The 24,650-nt window shown below is 35.8% G+C and overlaps 1 protein-coding gene across 1 annotated transcript in view; it reads right to left on the reverse strand.

Moving 5' to 3' along the window:
• TTC27 (tetratricopeptide repeat domain 27) overlaps positions 1-24,650 on the reverse strand; it is a 139,860-nt gene that overhangs the window by 37,537 nt on the left and 77,673 nt on the right. The window contains exon 10 of the mRNA XM_030035326.2: positions 21,917-22,030. Within this exon, the coding sequence (XP_029891186.1) occupies positions 21,917-22,030 (114 nt within the window). The remainder of the gene's footprint in view (positions 1-21,916; positions 22,031-24,650) is intronic.

Genomic DNA, 24,650 nt, shown 5'->3' on the forward strand with positions numbered 1-24,650 from the left:
TGTCAGCTAATAATAAATAAAAAGCTTTGAAGAGATTCAAATTTCAAAGTGCATGTAACAGGAATAAGAATCAACTTTACAATCCCAAACAAATACTTGCAGAGTAAAACTGTGACAAATATTAAAGTGACCTTGCCTAATGCATTTTCCCTAAGATAGTATTGATGTGCTTTAGGCATGAAATTTCTTATTAAAAAGAAAGACAAACATATTATAGTGGATGATGCTTTTGGAAACACAGTTCTAATACAGAATAAATTATTGTGATGTGGAGTACAATTCAATTCAGGCTTTTTTTTTCTTTTGGTGGCGCTTTGGATTGTTGAAATATTTTCTTCTGAAACCCTTTGAAAGAGAATGGTAACTTTTGCATAGCAAAAGTACAGCAGCTTCAGCACTAACTTTTTCTCTGAAAATCCACTATGAAGTTATTTAAATCAAAATTCAATAGCAAGAAAAATAAAATATTAAAGGTAGCCATAGCCAGAAAATTAATCAGAAATATTAAGATAAGGGAGAAACTCTCTTCAAATGCCAGTCATCACTAAATTAGCAAATATAAGGCCACAGGTATAATTAAGGGAATATTAAATTACTTGCCTTCACATGATTCATCTACCCAAGTCTCACATATAACTCAAAGATTTATAGGAGTTAGACAGGTTCTCAGAATTTTCTCAGCATGGAAAATGAATGCAGATTCCCAAACAAAAGGAAAAATTGGATAGGATCACTTCTTCCTCTCTCTTTCTAGATCCAACTGTTGGCTACCCAACCTATATCTATAGTGCAAATAATAGTTGTGTAAAATTAAAATAATCAGTTATGTGATTTAAACTGCTACGCATCTTCTAACTGCTACTGAAGTTAAACAGATTTATTAGGTGGCTTCATTCTTTAAATAAGAAAAAAACCTCACAACAGGCAGCAATAATAAGGCTTTAAATCCACGCTTAACCTCCTAATTTTAAATACTAATATTTAAAATACTCAATCTTGTTCACATTCTCTCTCATAAAATTATCTCCAGAGACCTATTCCTAGAGGTTATCGAGAAACCTGCCCCAAGAAAATGGATTTGTAGTAAGGAAAGGGACAGACTAACAAAAATCACAGTCCTTTACACAGTTCCAAGCAATCCAAAAGGAGTCAGATTCATATAAAACCTTTAAAGTAATTGTATTTAATTACAGAGTTTACTTGACTATGAACTATATAACAAATCATATTTCACAGTTTTAGTTCTGCTGAAATGTTCTAATGCTATGCAGAAGCACATTTTTCTATATTCTGTTGCAAAAAAAATTAAACTGAAAAATTATCCAATTCCTTGGGTAATCATTTTACAAGACCAGACAAAGTAGTAAACTACAGTTGGAAAATTTAAAAATAATAATTGCTCTAAGCCTGAGCAAAGCCAGAAAATCCTAAATATGTTGCAAAATAATTTTTTGAGGAGAACAGGAGATGGAAGGCAGAAAATGTTTTCAGTCAATCAAAATGTTTTGTTCTTATTTTAGCTTTTTTTTATTATTATTTCTATTGTTCCAAAAGAAAAACTAGAATTCAAAGAAAAAACGTTTTTCAAAAGCAACATATTTTATTGGAAATTTTGTGGCCATACCTTTTCTATACTTCCTAAGCAGAAAAGCCTAATGCAAATGACATGTTGTAGGAGAATATGACTATTAGCAAGTAGAATTATCCCCTTTCCCAAAGCAAATACTGTACTCTGTTCAGAGTTCCAACAAAAACTGAAAATGTAGGTAGAACATATGAATATGACACATTCCCTAAAAAAGAGTAAATGCTAATGAACTTAAAAGTTATTAAACTCCATGTTTTATGCACTCTCTTATATGTTGAAAAAATAAGCTGATAGTTCTGCCTGCTAGTGAAGCATAGAAAATAAGTTACTCAAAAATTCCTGAATTCTATGTTTCTGAATTATGCTTGAAGAAATAAAATCTGGGTTGTATAGTGGCGAGAAAATGAGAATCCTAACCTTATTGTATAGCTAATCACGGAACAATAAACCAATAAAATGAACAAGAGAGCACTGCCAAGTAAGCATTCTTTTTCATTAATAATTTTCAACATAAATACTGTGGAAAAAACCCTATGTAAATACAGAATATTTGCAACACAGTCAAAAGATTCGGTGTCTTAGTTTAACGCAAGCCTCAAATGCCTGCCTTGGAAATTGTTAAATAGAACCACAGCAGAAACCAACTAAAATTCACAGCTCTAAATGATATATGGGTTCTTCCATATGGAACATTTAAAAACACTAAGCTTAACAGATCACCCCCCCCCCCACATAACACACCCTTTCCCCAAGGCTTGAGCTGCCACAGCTAACAAGTTCTTAAGTGAAAAAACACAGTACAGAGAGATACATTAATCCAGTCTGGAAATGACAAAACATAGATAGTTTTGATGGAATTTTATATCATGAGCAAAGACTACATTATTGCCACATGAAAGCAGGAAAAGACAGGTCTAGAAACTACAATTCATTCTCCCCATCTCATACTCAAATCTCTGGTACAAGATTAAGAAGTACAACAGGTAGCCTGTGTTTTGAATAAGTATACCATGCTAATTTGAAATGATCACATTAGAGCTTTTATCACTTTACTAATCAACCTCAGTTTAATCACTTTACTAATCCAACTCAGCTGGTAATTATCCATGACTTGAGCACAGGAAGCTTGTAAAGGATTTTTTCCACCTTGGATGTCATTTCCATACATTCATTCCCGTTGCACATCCTTGCTTTGCTTCTATGTTCAACATATGTGTAACATCACTATGGTCCTGATTTTGAGCCTGCCTAAATTTCAGTCTCTTTAACCTCTCTGCTTACTGTCCTTTTCTTCTATGGCTGATGGAGTTAGAGCTTTTTCTTTTTAGCCAGACCCTCTCTCTACTTAATCTCTGGAAATGCTATTACACCCTTATGGTTTCTCATCAGAGATGTCATTTTCTTTATGACGTAATGCTATTTTATTTCTCAACCTACTTACAGTACCGCTTTTAAATTTGTTATTCATACAACTGTTCTGAAGTCCTTCCCTCAAAGTTTTGTCCCTTTTGCTAAAATATAATCTTCAGGTAGCTTTTTGCATCTGAGGTGAATAAATGGCAGATCTTCACATCCTTTTTTCTATTCTTAACTTCTTTATTCCAGATGAAATAGTTTACTTACTTCCTCAAAAAAATGCCCCTCACTATGTAAAACTGTAACTATGCGCAAACATTTTTTCCTTCCATTTCATCTGAAGGATCTCCTGATCCAAGCTTATTTAGGGAAGAAGTCCCCCCCAAACCAAACAAAAAAGCCCCAAACCCCTGCCTTTTGAAAAGAGCAAGATACTCATTACTTATAAAAACTTACTGAAAATAGCATCACACTTTTGTTTGTGCAGCAACTAATTTAGTTCCATCTGGATCTCTCTCCTCAATAACACTGAAGATAGGCCTTTCCATATCCAAAATGTAACACTGCTGGCCCCAGTAAAACATCTCCCTCAAAACAGTCTTGACCCATAGACAGCATTTTATCCATGCTATTTCATCTCACTTCTTTCCAGGTTTTCCTATCAGTAGCGCACAATGTCACTGCACCACTTCTCCCTTCACCTATCTTTTCCAACAAGAGCATTTCCAGTTTTAGTGTTCCAGTCACAACTGCTCCACCATATTTCTTTTATCTGCGTAAAAGCTTGTTTCACAGACTGCATCAATAATCATAGCTTATTATGTTTTCCTGTCTTGTCCCACTGCTAACCAGGCATCCAGCTGTTTCCCAGTGACCACACCCTATTTAAAACATGAGTTTTTACTACTTTAGTAGCTGATTACTTGCTACGTACTTATCAGTACCACCATCTCTACCCTTGTTAGCATCTTCCCTCATACCCTTTGATTTATCCTGGTACACTTATGCTCCTGTTTATTTATGATTTTGCAGGCAGGAAGATTAGACAAGCTTTTGCTAGTGTTCTCCTGCTTCTCAGTCTAGAGATCTTGTCAGTCTGCCAGAATCAATCCCTAGTTAATACCTCTGGGACTCCAGTGGTCACCGTCCACGCAAGAGTTCTTTCTACATGAATGCTCCCAACAGCCATAAACCTTAATGTTTCCCTAGCACCTAACCCCAACCAACATGTTGACTGTGGCATTATCTTGCTCTGCTTTTGCCCTCCTTCTCTAACAACTCTAGGATGTCCCACTTCTTACAGGTTTTTACCATATTTAACATGGATTTAGCTTGATTTATGCCAAAGGAAACTGATACTGTCATACGCTCCACTTTCTCACTATTGCCATGGTCCAGCATGTACTACCCAGCTGTAGTTAACTCCAGGCACACAGAAGAGGATGAATGGAAAAGTACCTTTCAGTCTTTCTTAACATAGAAACTCCAAACACACATTTTCACGATGTTCTTGTGATTCTTGGGTCCTTTTTCTTCAATTTCTCCCTAGTCTGAAGACTCTTCCTGAAAATCCCACACACCAGCCTGACCTCTCCACGCTCTAACTACCTATTTCCATTTTCCTTGCCCTTCTTGTATTTCTGTCCATTACCTCTGTATGTTTTATAATCAGCAAGCTGATGTCACAACTCTAGTGCTCTTGTATTCTAGCTGCTCCCTTAGCTCTATGCTTCTTCCAGTAATTCTCCTGCCAGCTGTGTGCTCTGTGGGTAGGCTTATTTAGCAGAAGTCAACAAATCTTTAGCAAACTATGCAGCTTCCTTAAAGTTTTCCTCCTTCATATCATAAAAACACCAAGCTTCAGCATCTGCATCTATGACTGCTGGTTACAGTTTGTTCGTAAGATCTGCCAAATGATACTTGATGCAAATTAATTTTAATGTACTCAGAGATGATGAAAATGCTACCATTTCTGTATCCATCTCTATATATTCCCCTGCTTTATCCCACTTCCAGTGCTACTCCCCAGCACCAACATCATCTTCTATCCTTTACAGGAAAAAAAAAGATTAACCCTCCACTCATTTAATCCATCTTCTGTGATTTTGGTCACCAACTGCTCAGCTTTTCAGCTTCTTGCTTAGGCTACTCTTGACCCATGTTTAGGTTTAGAAGGTAAGTATGTACCAGCATGTACCATAAACAGGTAAGTTTCCCTTCAGATGTCAAAACTAATACAAATTTCCCCCTTTTTGCTCTGCTTGCTGAGCTTAAGAAAACTACAAACTACATAGTGGTGAAACCTATTGTTGTATTTGCTGAACACCTACCATCCTAGCCCCCCATTTGACAATAGTATACTAGGAATATGTCAAAATTTAAGTACATCCTCAAGAAAGAAAGGGAGAATGAAGGCCTTGCAAAAACCCACACAACACTAAAACAAATTAGCATATTAATCTTAGATTAAAAATTAAATAGATAATGTAGGTTCTACAAATGGCCAACTCTGGGCATCTGCCTTTACTTATACAACCTATGTATCTTTTTAAGTGCCAAAGTACAGACATCAGTTTTGGGACTGCCTGGGTGGGTCTTGGTTTATGGGTCAGACACTGAAGCACCTGATGGCGCAAAGACACAGCTGGAATTGTTCAGCTGCTTGGAAAAAAGGTGCTTGGAGACAAAGCGGGTAAGAAATAAAAATGCATCTGTAGGGAAAACAATCCTGCTATCTCATCTCATCTCATTATTACTATGGTTTCTAAGAATTTAGCAGGTGTATGGCCCAAACTGAACTGGGCTCATTTATGTTGTTTACTCAAGAACAAAGTAAAGGAAAGCTTTGTAAAAGTAACAGCAACTACATGTGTAATTCTGTGGTTGTACAATTACAAAGTTCTTATTTTATTCATAAGCTTATTTTACAAATTATGAATAAACAGGAAAATTTATCATCGAAAAGCTCCTTTGATTCCTTACCACAGAACTCAGTCACAAAGATAAAGACTTTCTACGCTTAGTATTTATGAAACAAAAAGTCAGCATTTTTTAAAGCTTATGTATCAAGAAGCTTTTGTGGACACTGTAATATTTACAGACTTCTGTAAAACTTCCAGAGATTCATTGTTAAATTAATTCAAACTTTCATGCAACTTAAGAGCTAATTCTAAATGCTTTAAAATCTTTACTTTTGGGGGCAGTGGTTAAAATACTTGTCTAACAGAAAAGCCACATAATTCTTGAAGCTTCAAAACTTTAAATGGCTTTATTATTTTTTAAACTGTCCTCTCCCAAATTAAATTTTCTAACAATAAAGCCTGAAAAATGCTGCACAAGAAAAAACTATAGTCCAAGTTAATTTGGGATGTATTATGACAGTAACTGTCACAGCCTTGTTCCGCAGTAGTGTATTCAGTAATACATAAATACAGAATTACTAATAAAAGCTGCGTTCCCCCTGAAGAAAACACGTATTATATAATCAGTGTCTAAAATTCAGAAACTGTATACACATTAGAAAGCAGGTGACAAATACAGATAATTAAATATACAGAATAATTAGGGTTTTCTGAATTTTCTTTCCTGTGAACTAGATCAGATATTCCAAACTTTTCTAACATACTAAAATAATTTTAGTACCTTGTGGATATGTAGTTAGAACTTGAGTTACACTCTTCTGGTAAACTTACTTAAGAAAAAAAAAAACCCAAAGAATTATATTTACAATCCAAACAACAACCTTTTTTCAACAGCTCTTTGTCAACCCGAGAGCTTCTGTAACCAAGACCACTAGGAAAAAACTGAGACATACCCAGACTTTTAAAATCCAATAGTCAAAATACTTAACTTTCCAGTGAAGCAATGCCAGAAACTATGAAGCAATATAAACAGTTTTCATATAATAATGCAGTAAAGTTTTGCTTAATGGGAGAGAATAATTTCTGGTTGATAAATATGGATATAATGTGGAGAAAATGAAAACAGTTAAGATTAGTCTAAACTTCATGAGGGAGATTATGACCAAACAGCAACTACTTTATTGTTTGCCAATTTTATCACTAGATAAAAGGACACAAAACCAGTACATTTGGACTTATTACATTCAACCATTATTCAGAACAGCATTTTGACATTTAAGACAGGACTTTGCTTGGAAACTAAAATGACTTAAAGGAAATAATGAGCTATCCTTTTAAAAAGCTCCCAGATGATATATTTCTGTTAAATGATTAATATCTCCCAATAGTCAAGGACTAAAGCATCCAAACACAAAACAAAAGCTATTAAGCAAGGATGTATTTCAACACCAAGAAAGAACCCACCTCCACTCCCATTTATCTAATTTTCAAAGGGGAATTATGACATTAAATACTTGAGGAAAATTTATTACAGCGCTCGTGATTATAAATTATGATTTGTGATTCATGGAAACTCAAAAAGACCATTTCTTACATTGTGCAAAGATGCCAAGAAGACAAGTACTACTTACTGGAGATTTACATTATTCATATTCTCAGGAGGATGAAAATGTTCTGTGAGAACTCTGCAGAAGTTCAACGCTTAAAAGGTCAAAAATCTTACCCTCTTTTTACCCCTCATTCAAATATAAGTCTTGGTTTCATTAAAATCTTGTAACCCTGAAGACTTCAATTTTTGCTCACTTTACAAGCTCACCCTTTCAGTCATTCTTCCAATGAAATTATTGCTTGATAGGATTGACCTCAAATGTGTGTATATTTAAACCAACTAGAGGACTATGTATCACACTGCTCCCTAGGAACTAACAGCTGGTTTAAAATTTGTTAAAGCTAACTTTAAAATGTTGTATAGCACTGACTACCTACTTTGTATTGCAAATGAATGATTACAGGGCACCTGGAACACAGGAGCTGCAAAGATGTCAGGATGTTTCACAGAGAGAAACTACTAATTAAGGCATTGCAACTCTAGAACTACAAAAACAAGCAGCACTTGAAATGAAATTAACTGAACCATTCAAGGAGAAGATTTCAGGCTGCAAGTTTTCAAAGGTAAGTCTGTCTGCGTTGAGAGCAGCGTTTTAACTAGTTTGCCCAATGTTTTGGTAAAAACTTCTTGATTGTACATAATCACTACATTGAAAGAAATCACAATGTTCAGTGTCTGAGGTTATTTGCTTTATTAAAAAGTCACAAGAAAATGGACCCAGTTTCTAGCAGCTTTACACACAAAATAAGAAAGGTTGATTTCCTTTAATTGCAAAGAAAACAAAAATTTTCTATGCATAATCTTTCAAATTAGCATAATCCCTTTTTAAACAGCAGACTAATTCCCCAACTACTACTATGCTTTTTTTTTTCCCTCCCACCCTAGATTGGACACAGAATTCTCCTTTATTTGTAAAGAAAAGAGGCCTTCTTGTACTGGATTCAGCACTAGCCACTAGCCATTCATTGGTTCAGCAGAGATATTCAGCTGCTCTAATCACTAACAGCTCTTTTTGCAGTATTAGAAATAGCTAACTTTTTTTTTTTTTTTTTTTACACCAGCAAAGTGCTCTTTTGCTGAAATCTGGTTTTCAACAATTCTTATTCAGCTGCAAATCTCAAGAACATCTTTAGTTATTTGGTGAAGAGGACAGGAGTATGAAGAGAAAAGACAGACAAGTTCAGTCTCTTTTGTCCTGAATTTGATTGGAATGTCTCAGATAACATCTTGGGACACCCACTGTTTTCCCTTCTTACAAAAAACAAACAAACAAACAAAACCCCCAAACCTTTTCCTACTAATAGCTTCCCTATACAATGAAACCTTGACTAATACCCAGTAGTTTCTGTTGAAATATTACTTGGCAGGAAACACACATTCTTCCAGTAGCTGAGCCTGACCCAGCAACCATAGAGTATATGATGGTAAGTACATTAGAAATATGACACACAGGCAAAGTGTTTAAAATCTAGCTATCCCAAAGAAAGGCAATCACAAATAAAGAAGTCTGTTTTCAATATATGTATTTTCTTGAAAGACATCCAATCCAGTTCTTCACATGTTCCTGGAAAGCTCTCTATACATCAGGGAAAAACAAACAACCCCCCTATCATTCTCTATTAATGATTGATCTACTCACCAAAGAGGAAAATAAGCATCTTCAGCAGCAACTGGCTTCAAATCAGTTTGATTTCCAGTAAAAATGAAAACACTCTAAATGTATTAAATATTCCATGCCTGATTGTATGACATATTCAAATAGAAGAACCTCAAGCTCCCCTGAAGACACAGTTCTTTATCAGAAAAGGAGGAATCCACAAAATCCCAATTCTTTCCACAATCATATAGCACTATTGGGCACAGCCTGTCCGGTACACAACCAATTAAGAAACCAAACCAAAATAGAATTTTCATTCAGCTGGACAGAGTTTTATGGTTTGTGCTGGTCACTCGCACCAAACAGGTTGAGGGACATATCTTGTGCTACTTCACAGAAGAACAACTACAACTAAACATGGACTCAGTATACTAACAGTCTTGTCTAACAAAACCATGGGCTGTAGAAACAAAATGACAGTCAGTATAAAATGTACATGCTTTAATCCATTAATAGCCTTCAATTACTTAGAGGACAATCAGCTGCAAGTTCTAATGGTACCAGTCTTGCACAGGAGGAAATTCTCTTGCAAATCTTCAGGAGGAGGTAGCACACTGCTGCCAGAGGAACAGATGAACTTTGCTTTCATCTGCTCCCTTTTACTTGAGATACTCTAACCTGGACCAGAGGAAGAGGACTGAAGGACAAATTAACTCCACCAGCAGCTGCCACTGCCTACTTCCTGCTACCATTTTTTCCAGGGGAGAGAAAAATGTGAGCCCAGGAGTCTGCAGGGCCTCTGGCCATTCATCCAACCCTCAGTCTGCACCTTTAATGGAGAGGTGGGAAGAAGGTAGATTTCAGACCAGAGGAACTGTCCTGGCAAGGTGCAGCTTGAGACCTCCTGAAATACTTTAAGATTGCACTATAAATTGGCATTTTATAACTTTTAAGTGTCTGAATTTGCAACATTAATAATGACCTTTGTTTGCATGCATTTTACACAGGAGAAAATGGAATAAAGCAGGAGATGAAGCGTTCTGTGGCAGAATCATTTACTGCATGTTTCTATTTCTAGGCAACTTCAATGTTTGCACAGATCTGCATCTGGAAAAATGGGCAGGTATAGCACAGCAATGTGTGTAATAGCTACAAACAATAATATTTATGCCGTTTAAAATCTAGTTCAGGCACGGTAGGTTTTTATAAGCATCATGACATCTCCACATCTGTCAAAATGCCCAAGTCTTATCACAAAACCACAGTGCTATAATTTACAATATTGAGACAGCCAGCAATACCATGAAGAAACTGGGTAACTGCAAAAGCAAATGGAAACATTGAAAAGAGCCAATATCATATCAAAGAACTCTCCATACACTGATCCAAATGATTATTTGAATCAATGGTCCTTAAATCAGTTTGGAAAGTTCAGAAGCCAAATATGTTCCTGAATTCATAACTATAACTGGAACAGGAACTAAATGAGTTGAGTAAGGCCAGCAAACAGTTCTCTGGTTAGAAGCTACATCCAGCGCACGCTATTGCAAAGTTTGTCTCCAGTACAATAGTTTCCAATCAACTGATTCTTTACATACTAGATTCCCCAAATTTCCTTACCTCTGAACATTTAGAAACCACGTACAGTTACCATATTAAATAATTTTTTTAATAACCCAACCCTCCCTGTAACTTACTGGAGAGCTAGGCCCTTGGCAAGGCGGAAATTCTTACAGTAGAAACATCTATGAGAAAATGCAGTTCTCACTCCCTACTACAGCATCACAGTTACAAATTAATGTCAAAGCATGAACATTTTCATTTTTTTAATTAGTTTTAGTTTTTGTAAATTATACAATTACTTAACCTAAAAAAAGAAAAATAACATTTTCCCTCACTAATTACACAATAGTTCATTCTTTTCTATTTTATCTTTTCCACAAGCATTATTTTTCTTCACTATTTCCAAATTTATCTCACAAAGATTTGTCACCAGTTTAATGACCTTTTTTACAAATCCCTTCACCCCACTTTCTGTGAATCCATATTCTCTAGGTCAATGATTACAAATCTCCACATCTTATACTTCATCAGTTTTGTTGCAGAAACTGATCTGCTGAAATCTTACCCTTAACTGGTGTTCAAGAAACAAATTGCCTAAAGCATTCTCCTTGATTATCCCTGGTATTGACCTACATAATAAAAGTAAAATGCTTCCAACGTAATGTTCTCAGACTCTACCCTGATTTGGCTGTACGACCACTTTCTTGCCCCTACTTGAAAATTTGAGAGTAATTCTTTTCAGCTTTTATCAGATTTCCCACTGAAAATCTCCTTTGACAATAAATGCATTGGCTTCTCTTAAAATCACAGCTTGTATGCTGACCTGCAGAAGTAAAATATTTTTTTTTGTATCGGGAAAAAAGAAAAGCCTTACTGACAGACTGTTTATTCTTTCTTTATTGAGTGAGTATATAAGAACAAAAGCAAGGACCACTAATTATTAGGATTTACTAAGTTGGCTTTGACTTATTACCTATTCCAACTTTTGCAGGTTTTAGAGCACCACTATTTCCATATTCTTTCACTTTCACTAAAACCAGTCTCTAGTCTCTCATTTCCTGCAATGGTTAAAGCAGCACTAAAATACCTTTTGATGGAAGAATTTTTCAGAACAATGCTGGATCACTTTCAAAATATTAAAAAAACCACAGACACAAACACTTCTATCAATAACATTTGTGTCTCTGTTATTGTACTATTTCCCAGCAATTGTTTTGTACGTCTTAGCTTCATTTCAGTAAATAAGAAGGCCCTATCTACTACATGCATGACTGTCAGTCTTTCAAGACAATTCATCCTCTGCGTTTTGAGGGACAGTTCACCATGGCCCTGGAACTTCTTGAACTACGATAACCTATACGCCTAGTGCCTTCTCCTCATGCCAAAAAACTCATTTGGCAGGCTTTGCAGGGGAAGATGGGGGGTATATTCCTTGGAGAAAACTGTGGGAGGACAAAGAGAACTGCTTTATTTAACTGATTTAATTTCTTACCTGTAATAAACTGATCACCACTATTGAATTGTAAGTGCAAAACTATCATCATCAGGGCATTTTATACTTGCTCTGCATATATTTTTATCGTTCTTGAAAACTATTAAAATCTGAAAAGAATGCAAAATTCATTCTGTTTGTCTTAATATGGCTCTTAAAAAGCCATTTTATGGAGTAAATAGTTTCCATATTTTTAATAGACTACTGCCCTAATCAACTGAAATACGCATACAGATTTGTGTCATTCAAGATAAAGCATATTTGAGCCAGAGATAACTGATAAAAATTTATGCAATTTGAATTAATAAACTCCAATATTATTTCAGTCAGCAAATAATTTTGGTGGTGGTTTTTTTTAATTTGTTTTGGGGGTTTTGTTGCATTTATGACTTCTGTTCTTTTCCTTTAAAAGATTAATTTTCATCAGCCATGAGAATCAGACTGTTCTTCAATTATTCCTAGCCTTATTTCTATATATTTTTTTTTTTAAACCAGGAGGACCCAGTGTAAACATGTTTAAGACAACTGTTTCTTCAGCATAAAATTCCTTTTTTTTTAAAATTTAAATGTTAGAAAATGATGAATGGCAATTCTCACGTCCTAAATAAAGAAGTTAACTTACCATTGTTTTAAGACTTTTCTAGATGGAAATGGAAGTGCAATTAGCAAATAAATCAAACGTACATTATTATATGAATTAAATAAAATTATAGGCCTTGTAACCAGAAAGACAGCTATCAAAATGTCTTTTACATTTATAATTTGCTCCTTTCTTGTAGATATCTTAGAAATGCATAGGTTCTAATTACACTGTTTTACAAGACATTAAAATTAGTAGATCTCAGTGTTTCAGGACTAATTTTATGGAGCAAATAAGAAAAACATGCCTTCTTGTCTTATGAGCTCCCAGGGAGTTTCTCAACTCTGAATAAACCAGGGACTGAGCTATGAAAGAAAACATGCCTTTGCACCTGCATGGCAGCTGTTGAAGGCTGGTTTACCACTTCAACATACTCTCATTCCAGTTACTTTGCCAATGATTTTCACCAGATCATGCATTCAATTGTCTTTAAACCTCAGCATCAAAATATGTCTCTTGCTGGTATATAAATCTAGATTACTGATTATAAGTGTAGGTTTAATAAATTTGGTAATAAAGTACCTAAATTTTAATTGGATGTACCAGTTTTTCTCTACCCTAGCCTATGTCATAACTGTGTTATCACTTGGACTTTTAAACTTTGTTGTTCTACAGGTAGTGACTGCATCATCAATACAGATATTGAATGTATAAAGATATTAACATTTTTACGTATTCAGCATTAAACAAATCAGCTAAATTACCAATTTTAAACAATTATTCTACACTTCCTACTCTATAAAAAAATAGATTTCTTACTTCTTGCTAACCTTATTTCAGAAAGTGAGCATTTAGAAAAATTATGCTTGTTTTACTGCCTACCTTTAGCAGGCCTTTTATCTATGAGGTTTTTCAGTCTAATTCTCTGGTGTACCAGTTAAAGCTGTTTCTTTTTTCTACTTTACATGGTGGAAACTGGAAAGCTACTGTTTATATAACATTTCCCAGACCTTGTTCTTTGTGATAGTCTCATAATTCATTCTTTCCCACTCTATTACTACCTTGTCCTCAAGCAAACAAATTAACTCTTCACTTTAAACTTATTCCCTAAGTATCCCCTACATGTTTAAGCAAGATTATTATCCGAAGTTATCCACATCATAATGACTTCAAATTCCAAAATTATTCAGGAAAAGACTACTTCTTGAATCTAAGGTACTGGTTTTACCCATACAGTCAATTGGCAGGAAAGAGGGAAGGCCAAAAATTTGTAAGGCATCTATGCAAAAGAATTTGAAGTACTGGACTACTGCATAACTCCAGGTGAACTTTTAAGATGCAAGAAGATGTCGATAGTTGTAAGGGGAAGTATGCTGGGGCAGAAGTTACTGATTAGGGTGCTGAACTGTGCATGTATGTGTATTTTTTAAAATGAGTCACACAGTAGATTTTTAATGTGAATGCTTTTGTTATACCAGGCCCTGCAAATGTTTATTTCACTTTGAAAACAATACTAGCTAACTAAGAAACAAATATTCACTTCAGTTGTCAGTGTCATTTTACTAAAAAATCTTCAGTTTCTTTATAATAGGGCTTTTGCAGCTGGGTGGGGAAGGAAAGCACACAAAAGGAAATGAGTCCAACAATCCCAAATGAAATATAAAGCATTTCAATACCAAAATAAGCACAAAAGAGGTCAAGGTCATGAGTAGAAGATAACTGGATTCATGAATGTCTGACGCAGTATTTCCTTTTCATTAGAAATTGAGAGCCAAGCAGTATACCAGGCAATTTAGAGCATCTCCTACGCAATTGCCATTTGGAATGTTTTGTTGTCATCAAACACTACCACCCAAAGAAGCATGGTAAAACATATGAGGCCTCTAATAGCACAACAGCATTACTGACTTTCAAAATTATGAGCTTACTGTTCTGGACAAATATTGAGCCCAAAGTTACTGAGTGTCAGTGCTTAGGATATGTGTTTCAATGTTAAAGCCTGTTAATGACTTAAGCCTTAGGACAAATCCACTTAGAGAGGACACAAAATCTTCAGAAAAGTACTATATATATTTTTTTATCTTTATGCCGTTTACATTTATTTTTTACTTATTTAATGTTACTTATATGAAATATAATTTTATAGTTATTACATTATCATTATCAAGCAAGTGTACCTTCTTGAATGTTTTTGTTTTCAAAGAAAAAGCTGTTTTACCTGTCAATTATGTTATTCATTTTTATGATGTATCAAAAGGTGCAAGCAGAACTTCCCCTAAAGTCTCTAGAAGAAGCTAGATTTACAAGCTTACTTGTGAAGGACAGATTTAAAACCAGACCATTCATTTGCTGTTGCAAAAGCAAGAATACTGATATCATCCATCAATTTACCCTGACAGTGCTACATTTAAAATTAGCCCAAATCCAGGCTAGATCATTTGGCGTTAGGGAATAGAACATCCCCATTTCCATACATGCATCTTGCCCCCTTTTTGGTATGCTTGCAGCTTATTTGTTTGCAGTTCAGCACTGTAGTCTCTCTCTTACTCTGCAGTCTCAAATGCCAAATATATCCAGCCAACCTTAGCTTTAATCTGCATCTTTATATGAGTCAGGAACAGGAGAGGTAGTTGTAGTCCCTCTTCCAAAGAGATTTGGAAGGTTCCCCCTTTCCTATGAGATGACTTGAAATTTTTGTCACAGCTCAGTATAGCTGCATACATCTGCCCTAAACCAGTAGACATATGTCTCATGCAATCGTATGTGTGGAGACTCACCCATGGAGGACAACTGCATCTTGTATAGATGCAAGTTCCCTATTTGTAGTTAGTTAGCTAGCTTTGATACTGCCATTGGTGAACAGTAGTTATAAAACACTTCATACAGGGTTGCAAACCTGCAGAGGAACTGCATACACTTCAAGATAGTAAGCCTGCATTAAGTTCCAAGCTATTGTGGTTACACTGCTTTTATAGTTCCCAAATCAGCTTGCTCTGGGGGAAGGCACAACTGCAGTCAATGCTGAAAAACAGATCCAAAGACTTCTTGCATCAGCTTTGCTTTCTGTTTTTTCACTAAAGGGGGAAATAAGGACAAGGATGGAGAAAGAAATAAAAAGAAGAAAAGCTATCACTGTTAAGTTAGAGTTTAATTACAATATAGGAGGAACAGAAAGCTGCCTCAGCAAAAGGGAGAGTCTGGTTTGTAGTACCTGGCATATGCATTGGACAATGCACCTCAAGAAAATCTGTCTACCAGTACTGGGCTATCTCAGAACGTGGTTTGTTAGCTCAACTCAGGATACCTATCTCCAGATTTGCAATTATATTTATGACATACAGCTGTAAAGCTTCATCTATTCAATTTATCAATAGGTGGGAATACTGTGTCCTCCATGCCTTGCATCTGGTCTGATTACATGTGGAACTTAATTATTTTAATTGTTTAGTTTGTTGAAGTTGAGCTTATAAAGCTTATGCCTTCCAGGGCAAAGCTTAGGCAGAAAGATGTGAATGTTGTGTCCTGTAATCTGTTGATATTCCTATTTTTCTTTGCAACTTGCTGTCGCCACTTTGTCTATAAAAAGAGTGTAATACTACAGTTCAATATGGTGTAAGGATTCTACTATCTGACATTATGACTCCCAATACCATCATTAGAATTGTCAGAACACTGAGTGAAGAGAGTCTGAAGGGAGAAAGGTAAATGCCTTCAGAGCCAAGATTCAATGGGAAACATTTGGAAAAAATGGGAGGCTTAGTATTTTTGGCTGCTTTTAGAAAGTGCATTGACATTAGAAGTGGAACAGCTCGGGTATTGAACGTAATTCTCAAATGAGCAAAAAGGTTTGTACTTTAAAACTACTAGCTGAGAAAACACGAAGAACTTTAGCACAGAAAGAATGGTTTCATTCTTTTCCCCACACCAGCTAATAGCACTGATCCAAACTGGCAAATACAACAGTGCAGTAGAAAACTTCTAGGCAGAAATCATTACCTGGAAAATTATACTATTCAACATTCTCTTTTTTGCCAGTGGTACAAAAACACTTCAGTTATTCCTGAATAACTCTTGGCAGACTGGATCTCTGATTTTTTTTTTTTTTTCCCAACAAAAACCGTAATTGCATAGTGGAAGAAAAACAGAGGGAGCCAAGCACCACCATGTTAATTATTTTGAAGTGTGCTAATGAGTTCAGTGTATCCCCAGAATCACTTGTGTCATGTAACATCTTCTGTCAAATCTGTCATGTGCTTAAGCAAAATGAAATACATTCTGGAAATGTGTGTCTTGAGACTGAAATCATAACTATCACCAAGAAGTCACTCTCTCTTATGATTGCTTTCTGAAGTAGTAAGGTTTATTTCTAGGGTTCTGGAGACCTTGTGATAGTGTGTAGAATTCATTGAGGAAAGGTTTTATAAGACACTTGGCTTTTCTCCCCTTTTTAAACACTTGGAACATGTGTTCTAATAATAAATACAATTCATAATAGTTGAGAACTATCGGGATATCAATGCAGGATCTCTACAGAAGAGGTCTGTCTTCCACTTATTAATCTCCTGAAGGAAGTGAGTTAAATCTCAGTTCACCAGTGCATCTCACAGGTCCCACTAACTTTGTTAAAACTTTCAACTTCATGTGAAACAAATTTATTAGCAATTAATTTTTCTCCTCCTTCCTCCCCTCTCCCATTCCAAACACAAATAAAAGCAACTATTAAAATCTTATTTAATGTACTCCTAGAGTACAAGAGGGGGTTAAGGAATAGGAATAGGAACCCCTAGTACAGTGATCTAATACTTTAGCTGAATGGACAAGCGTTGTCGTTCCCTTGGTCATACCAAAAGACTCTCTCTATTGCTCCAATCATGGTCTTGAGAGGCCTGATCAAAAAGATATATGACTTGAGAAGCAAAAGAAGCAGGAAAAATCTGTTAGCCTCAAACGTCTCTAGATCAGCCTAGTGGGAAGAAGGCTGCTCCCCTCTCCTTTTTGAACTCTTCCCTTAAATGTTGAATTTGTCCAATGTAGAACAAATGCCAAATAAAGCAAAGCACAGGGAGCAAGTTGGCAAGGAGGTGACAGTTTAGTTTTGAAAATAAAAAGGACATGTTGCTATGATAAATGACATAACTTTCTTGCATAACCATTTAAAGACCATCAATGTGAAAATAACGAAATAGCAAAGTTGCATTCAGGCTTATAGAGCTCAAGACGCCAGTTCTGTTAGATCTATACCAGCCTTTTCTTTCTATAGGTGTACATAAACTATTCTCCAATTTGAAAGAATTGAACACCAACTAGCATGTTTCTATAGTAAGAACAATTTAAACAAGCAAACAAAAAATAATTATTTCCCTTTTTCATACACACAGAAAAACATTAGTTGCTGGAGAAAATGACACTCTGAAGTATTATTTAAGTGAAAATTACAGGGCAGTTGACACAGAATTCCCAACCACATACATCTGTGTATGACTAAGGATATAAAACAAGATCTCATGTGACTTTTCAATCTTAGACATAATGATTAGCCTATAATATTGCTAGTTGCTCCCAGGTCTCCTGAAGTCTTATTAAAAACACCCTTTCAAGACACATTTCTCTCCCCCTAAGAGGCAAATTCCTTTGCTGCCAAGAAAAGCAAGCAAGAACCGTATGAAATACTGCATATGTCGTACTGTGTGTTAGGAAAACCAGGCGATTAGCTTACAGGCATGCTATCGTGAGGTGCAGCGAGCAGCAGAAAATACAATCAGAAAAGGGGCACATAACAAGCTGATAAAAGCTGCAAGCATAGAGCTAGCCAGTGTAACCATCCAGATCAAGCTGCAGGGAGTCGCTGTAACAAGTCACTGTAGGATAAGCCTGAGCAGGCTACTGGTATACCAGGCACGTGGCAGCTTCACCTCTTTCACTGCAGCAACAATGGTCTCACTTCTACCCCACCATCCTTTGTACAAAGCACAGCATTTTAATTCATTTTGCTTCAATCTTAAAAATATTTAAAAATCCACTGAAATGGAAGACTACACTTATTTCATATATCAAGAAACTACAGTGGGATGCTATCCTTTATGTGCTTTAAACTGGTTTGTTTAGTTTTGGGTTTTTTTTTAAATCATCCCTCCTTTTTCTCTTTTATCATTTGCTCCTAGACCACTCAAAATTCCCCTTTTTCTCCCCCATCCTATTACTTGAGCTCTGGCTGCACTTTCAGCAGTAATTTGTGGTTTAACAGCTTATTCCAACCCATTTTCCACTATTAATAGTTTCTGAATTACTTTCTTACAATAGAAGGTAGGTGAAGATCTCAAAACTGATGTAGAAATGGCAGGTTTCTGGTTATGTGGAGAGCTATTTATCAAACATGATTGCTTTTTCTTCCTGTTTTCTCCCTCCCCCTCTTTCCTTTCTTTCCACCCTAGCACTTCTCACCCTTCCTCACCTACATCCATATGGAAAAAAACCAAACACCCAACCTTAAAAAAATCATACTGTATCCAGAGACACATTTTGGTTGGCAGTACCTTGATCCAGACTTCAATATATATTATACTGGTCATGATTAAATATTCTAGTGGAATGTAAAATAGCTGTTTTAGCTCTCACATACTGTTTCCTTTTCTTAGAAAAAATGGATGAAAAAAGTACTGGCTTTAGAAATCTTCAACTTTATTTTTGTGGATCCAAACCTCATTTAGGCAAAAACTGGACAGACAACCAGCAGCATCCAGAAAAAGTTAAGGAAAAAAAAAAAAACTTTCCTCCTCACATCCAGTTAGCTACTAGCTGAAGAATGCTTCAGAGTACCCTGAATGATCATTTTAAAACCTGTTTAAAGACTATGTTATCTGTAGTTCAGACTTTTAAAGTAATCAGAAAAAGGTTTTGAAAATGAGCATTTCTTTTTAAGCTTTCCAATTAGAAAAAAACACTTACAAAATCATTTCATAAAAACTGTTTGATGTAAAGTAGGGATATATTTAATAATTGGAGCGTGGCAGCTAAATTCAACCAATATACCCTCATTTCAAAAATAGCTGCAATTATTTTCACATAATTAAAATAAGTTAAACAAACATAGCCAGGGCCACGAAAAAACGTAGCCCAAAACCGCTTTCTTTGACAAACCAACAGTCTAGCCTGGCTTGCTTTAGGGCTGAAAAGCAGCATATGCCAGCCCAGTGATATTAATCTAAAAAGATGCTTATCAGCTGCAGACCCAGTGTAGAAGCAGGTAAGGGTGGAAATAGGGAAAGGAAGGAGAGCTACAGTAGAAGAAGACAGGAGAGTCCCAGCATCAATGTCAGAGCCTACGATGGCTCATGCACTGTTCAGACAACCCTAAAGTAAGTAACAGAGGATTTAGTTTACCACTTCTTATTCAAGCTGTCCTGAATTTTTATAATTATTTTAAAAATTTGATATTGCAACCAATGGGGGAATCTAATCATATTTAGACCCACCTCCTCCCTTAATCTTCAGTATCTAATCTTTCTACAGGAATCTGAACTAGTAAACATGAAATTGTAAAACCAACCAAACAAAAAAAACCCACAAAAACAATTTGTATGAAAATTCTATGGTTTTGAAAGCCATTTTCTACTGATAAATAGCTGCAGAACTTGCTAGCTCTTTGGCATCTTCATGAAGATGATACATCAAAAAAACCTTGTGTTATGTATGAAAATAACATTATTCACCCTATGTTTTCTGATTCCTTCTTAGAACTGTTAGAAACCATGATATTAAAAAATTCTGATCTGACGGAACTCAGGAATGAAAACCTTAAATGGAAAGTTATTCAAGTTATTTGATTAATTTAGCACACATCAATTCTTAAACAACTTTTAACTTTTTTTGGAAACTAAGCTTCATACCATATCAAATCAACACAAATATGTCATTATATTCAAATGTCTAGAAAACTTAATGAAAGAAAACATAAACATACTAAGGTTAAAGATAATATTTAAAACCACAGATTCTGTGTCTCTGTGTCTACTGTGAGGTCACCTCCCAAAATGTCACAGTGCATGCTAATCAAATCCTTCACATTACTGCAGTTGCAGCACACAATGAGGTCAGACAAATGTACTTGCAATGATAGCCCCTTCATGAAGATTTCCGTCATGAGACTGTCAAACTGTATAGTATAACAGTTTCCAATACTCAGGTTTAATCAAGCTAGACAAAAATGTTGGACACTCTCCAACTGTTTTATTGCTTAGGGCATCAAGTATCCTGAGATCCCCTCCCAGATGCCATCAGATGCTACATCTCCCAGACTTGGAATCCTTGCTTCCTTGACACTCTCCTACTGACCCCAGGAAAATCCACTATAGCAACTCCATGTCCTCTCAGCAAAAGAAAAATGCAGTAGCACATCCAAGCTGCACTTCAAAGATCCATGCATCAATAATGAGTCTAAATGAAACATTAGCTTTTCAGGATTTAATTACACAGCACCATAATCATAAGTTTTATACATTCCTGGCTGTTTTAATCAGCAGGACTGTTGCCTGATGGACATATAGAAATGGCTGCTGTTTGTGCGTGACAAGACTTAAGAGCATAAAGATGACAAATGGCTAACAAAACTCTGTAATATGAAGGGGGAAAAAAAAAATATCTTTATAAAGCCTACAGACCTTTCCTTTGAAAAATTTATTTTTTAAATAAATCTTATTAGCTGACACATTTCAGAATTTTAAAATTTCTTTTTTGTATTTGAAAACTGATCTTCTCTTTGTTTGGAGCAAGATTATTTAATCACTGCCTCAAACTTGCCATAAAAATACTAATCACTAAGTATCATATCAAAACGGTAAATTGAAAGTGCTGCTTTATTTGCAAATGTGTTTTCTTGTTCTCACAATACCAATAACTATTTACAAGTTTCAGTGTTTTCTACAGATTTAGTTGAGTAAAAACTATTAAAAAATATGACAGCAGTAGCAGCTTCACATTCGTGAACTTCTACATAAAAACCTCCTCAGATCAGAAGTCAGAAACTAGAGGTAAGAAAACAGATTTTAATTTCAATCTTCCAAAACTTGCCATGTTTTTGAAAGAAAGTGACCATTTATTACTTGTACATATAAGAGTTTATGCCAAGACTGGCATCTAATTTAGACACATAATTAGAAAATTATCTCACTGTACAGTTCACAGAAAGAAACTGCAGAAGCTCCTAACTCCTGCCTGCTTCCATCTGATATATAAAGAACCCCTATTTATAACAAGGCAGCTCAGAAGTCTTACCTGAGTCTGCTTCATTGCCCGTTCCATTCTGCGAGTACTTCCTTTCTCAAGCTTGGTCCGAAGGAGTAAGGCTGATGTCTGAATGGCCCAGAACTTCGGCTGAGAGAGCAAGCACTGCCGAGAAAAATAACATTTTTTCATTATTTCATTTTAAAACACACTGAAGACAGTAAAGTTTTTAACAGTGTTCTCAAGCATGAATGCTCTTTCCTATTCTGGAAGTCAAATATGTAGCTGTAGTACTTACTTGATGAATTGAAGGCTGTACCAATTACCTTAATCTATTTTCAATACAAAAGGCAGCCAACAAAACTACTTTCTCATTCTCAGCTACTGCAGCACTGTGTGTACATGTACCCTTATGGTGCTTACACCAAACTGCACCAATTAAAATGGCTTCTCAGAATGAAAGGAAAATAAAGAATTTGATACTGAGTAGTCCGGCTCAGCCTTCTCCACACCTGCATACTGGATAGTTGTAAACAGCAGCAGGGATCCTACTTCTTAAGGCTGAACAAAATCAGTTCTCTCTTGGCCTCTCCTCATGTGCAAGGTACTCCGTTAGCATTAACAGCACATGCACATTAAATGGGCTGAAATTGCTAAGAAAATGAAGAATATTAATTAATTTAGAATGTGCCATGACTTGAGAATAACAGGAATAATTTTTGATGCGTAGTAGATGCATAGGGAATATGGAATGATCTAGGTAAAAAGCTTTCCTAAAGACATAGTAGGTTACCACTTGGAACTCTCTGCCCTGATGCCAGGAACTTGGTGCCAGTTTCCAACCACTAATTTTTAGGAAAGCCCAATAGGAGATATGTAACCAATACAACTTTGATATTCCATAATAACATTCAGACCACCTGGATTCTTTCCAGTATGGTTTCAGACACAGTATACTATTTTTCTTTTAGATATTCACTTTGAAAAGGGAGGCAGCAGGAAAACTTCCTTGCTAATTTTATTGACAGTACAAATATGATACAGCTTCTCTGAGAAAATAAATTTGTCTATAGATATTTGTAGACTGGAGAAAAAGACTCAGTGGTTTTATTATTTCCTCTCAAAGATGTCCCAAAGCATTAAAAAGTATACCTTCCTGGTGGTTTGTGTGAAACACCTGACAAACTTGTCATATTCCAATCTATCTGTTTTTCTTTTCCTTAGTGTTTTCACAGGAAAGGAAGCAGAATGAAACAAGCTAAAACAAATTCTCTCCAAGCAAAACTACAATGGAAAGAGAGGCGACAGCAAATGAAAGCATAAATGAAAGCAATATGAATGCATGTACAGCCACCAAACACTTCAACAACAGCTGATCCTCCCTCTTGTGACCAACAATCTCTGCACTGATTCTTTCATGACTTCTACTCAGTATTACATTAAGAAGTACCCAAAGGCTTCTATACCCTCCTCTACATGCTGAAGACCTGGAAGTATTAGGGGAACGCAATCGCAATGTTCTATGTTCCGTATACTTTCAAGTGCCCTTTTACAAATTAATTACCATCAGTAAATCTGTTAACTGGTCCAAATCCTAGTTCCGAGAGCTCATCTCTCTCCTGTCTCATCATGGGAAGTTCAGTCTACTACCTATTTTTGTTTGGTCTTAAGACAAACCCTCCACTACAGGACACAAGCAAGGCATTCCTAACAGAGGACACTGGTTTCTGAATTTATTCTTTGGTGGCCATTCCAGGTGGCTGCTAAAAAAAAACCTTACAGGATTGTTAAGGCAAACACTTGAACAATGTTTGTTTTAGCTTAAAAACTTTTGTGAGAAAGGTTACCCTTTCCCTCATTTTCTCCACTATGGGTATTCTGTTATACTATTTTATTTTTTACTTAAAGGGAATTTTTTTCTGTGCTACATGATGGTAGATAACAGTATTTATTTTTCAAATTAACACAACATCTCTCAAAAGAATAATGAAAACTAAAGGGCTTGACTAATAACGCTCCTAAAGATATTTTGAGGTCCAACTACAGCCCTTGTCCAGCAGCACAGTACTTGCCCCCTCACTCTGGTTCACCTTCACAACTGGCACAAGCAGGGCATAGCACAAGGCCTCTGTGACCATGCCATCCAGCTCTGCAAGAGAACCAGCAACTCAGGAAAGCATCTCCTCTGCCTTTACGTATACGTCCTACACCACTGTCTAGGCAGTGATTTAAGCAATCATGCTGTATGAGGTGTGTATGAAGTCATATGGGGAGGAAGGAGAAGCGAAGAGATACAGGGCGGAAGAGAGGCAGCGATAATTACATTTCACTCCTCTGCAGGAACAATGAGAGTCTTATCTTGAAAACCAATCCTGCTTTTTAAAGGTATTCATAAAATAAAATGCAAGGTATACCTGCTCTACAATTACAGAAGAAAAATTTAAATTCTCTAACAGTTTTATTGATACAAAAGAGCACTGCAACTGCATAGGACAATGAGAAGCAGGCCTATTTTTCAGTTAAGAAACACCTGTAATTTTACACTTGTACTGAGCTCAGTCCTGTGCCAGAACTCAAATGCTTACCTTTTCATTGCCTAATTGTAATGTGTGAAGCACACAGATACAAAATAATACATGTATAAAGGGCGCAAATGTTTATATACTCAATGGCTGTAAAGAATAATTTCAGAACATGTATCCATAACTATTAAGCAAGCTTTAATCATCTACCCCAAATCTCCACATATTCCAGTTAATAAATATTTTCTTGTAAGTCCCAAAGC

Source organism: Aquila chrysaetos, chromosome 13 (assembly GCF_900496995.4).
Source record: "Aquila chrysaetos chrysaetos chromosome 13, bAquChr1.4, whole genome shotgun sequence".
Taxonomy (NCBI): domain Eukaryota; kingdom Metazoa; phylum Chordata; class Aves; order Accipitriformes; family Accipitridae; genus Aquila; species Aquila chrysaetos.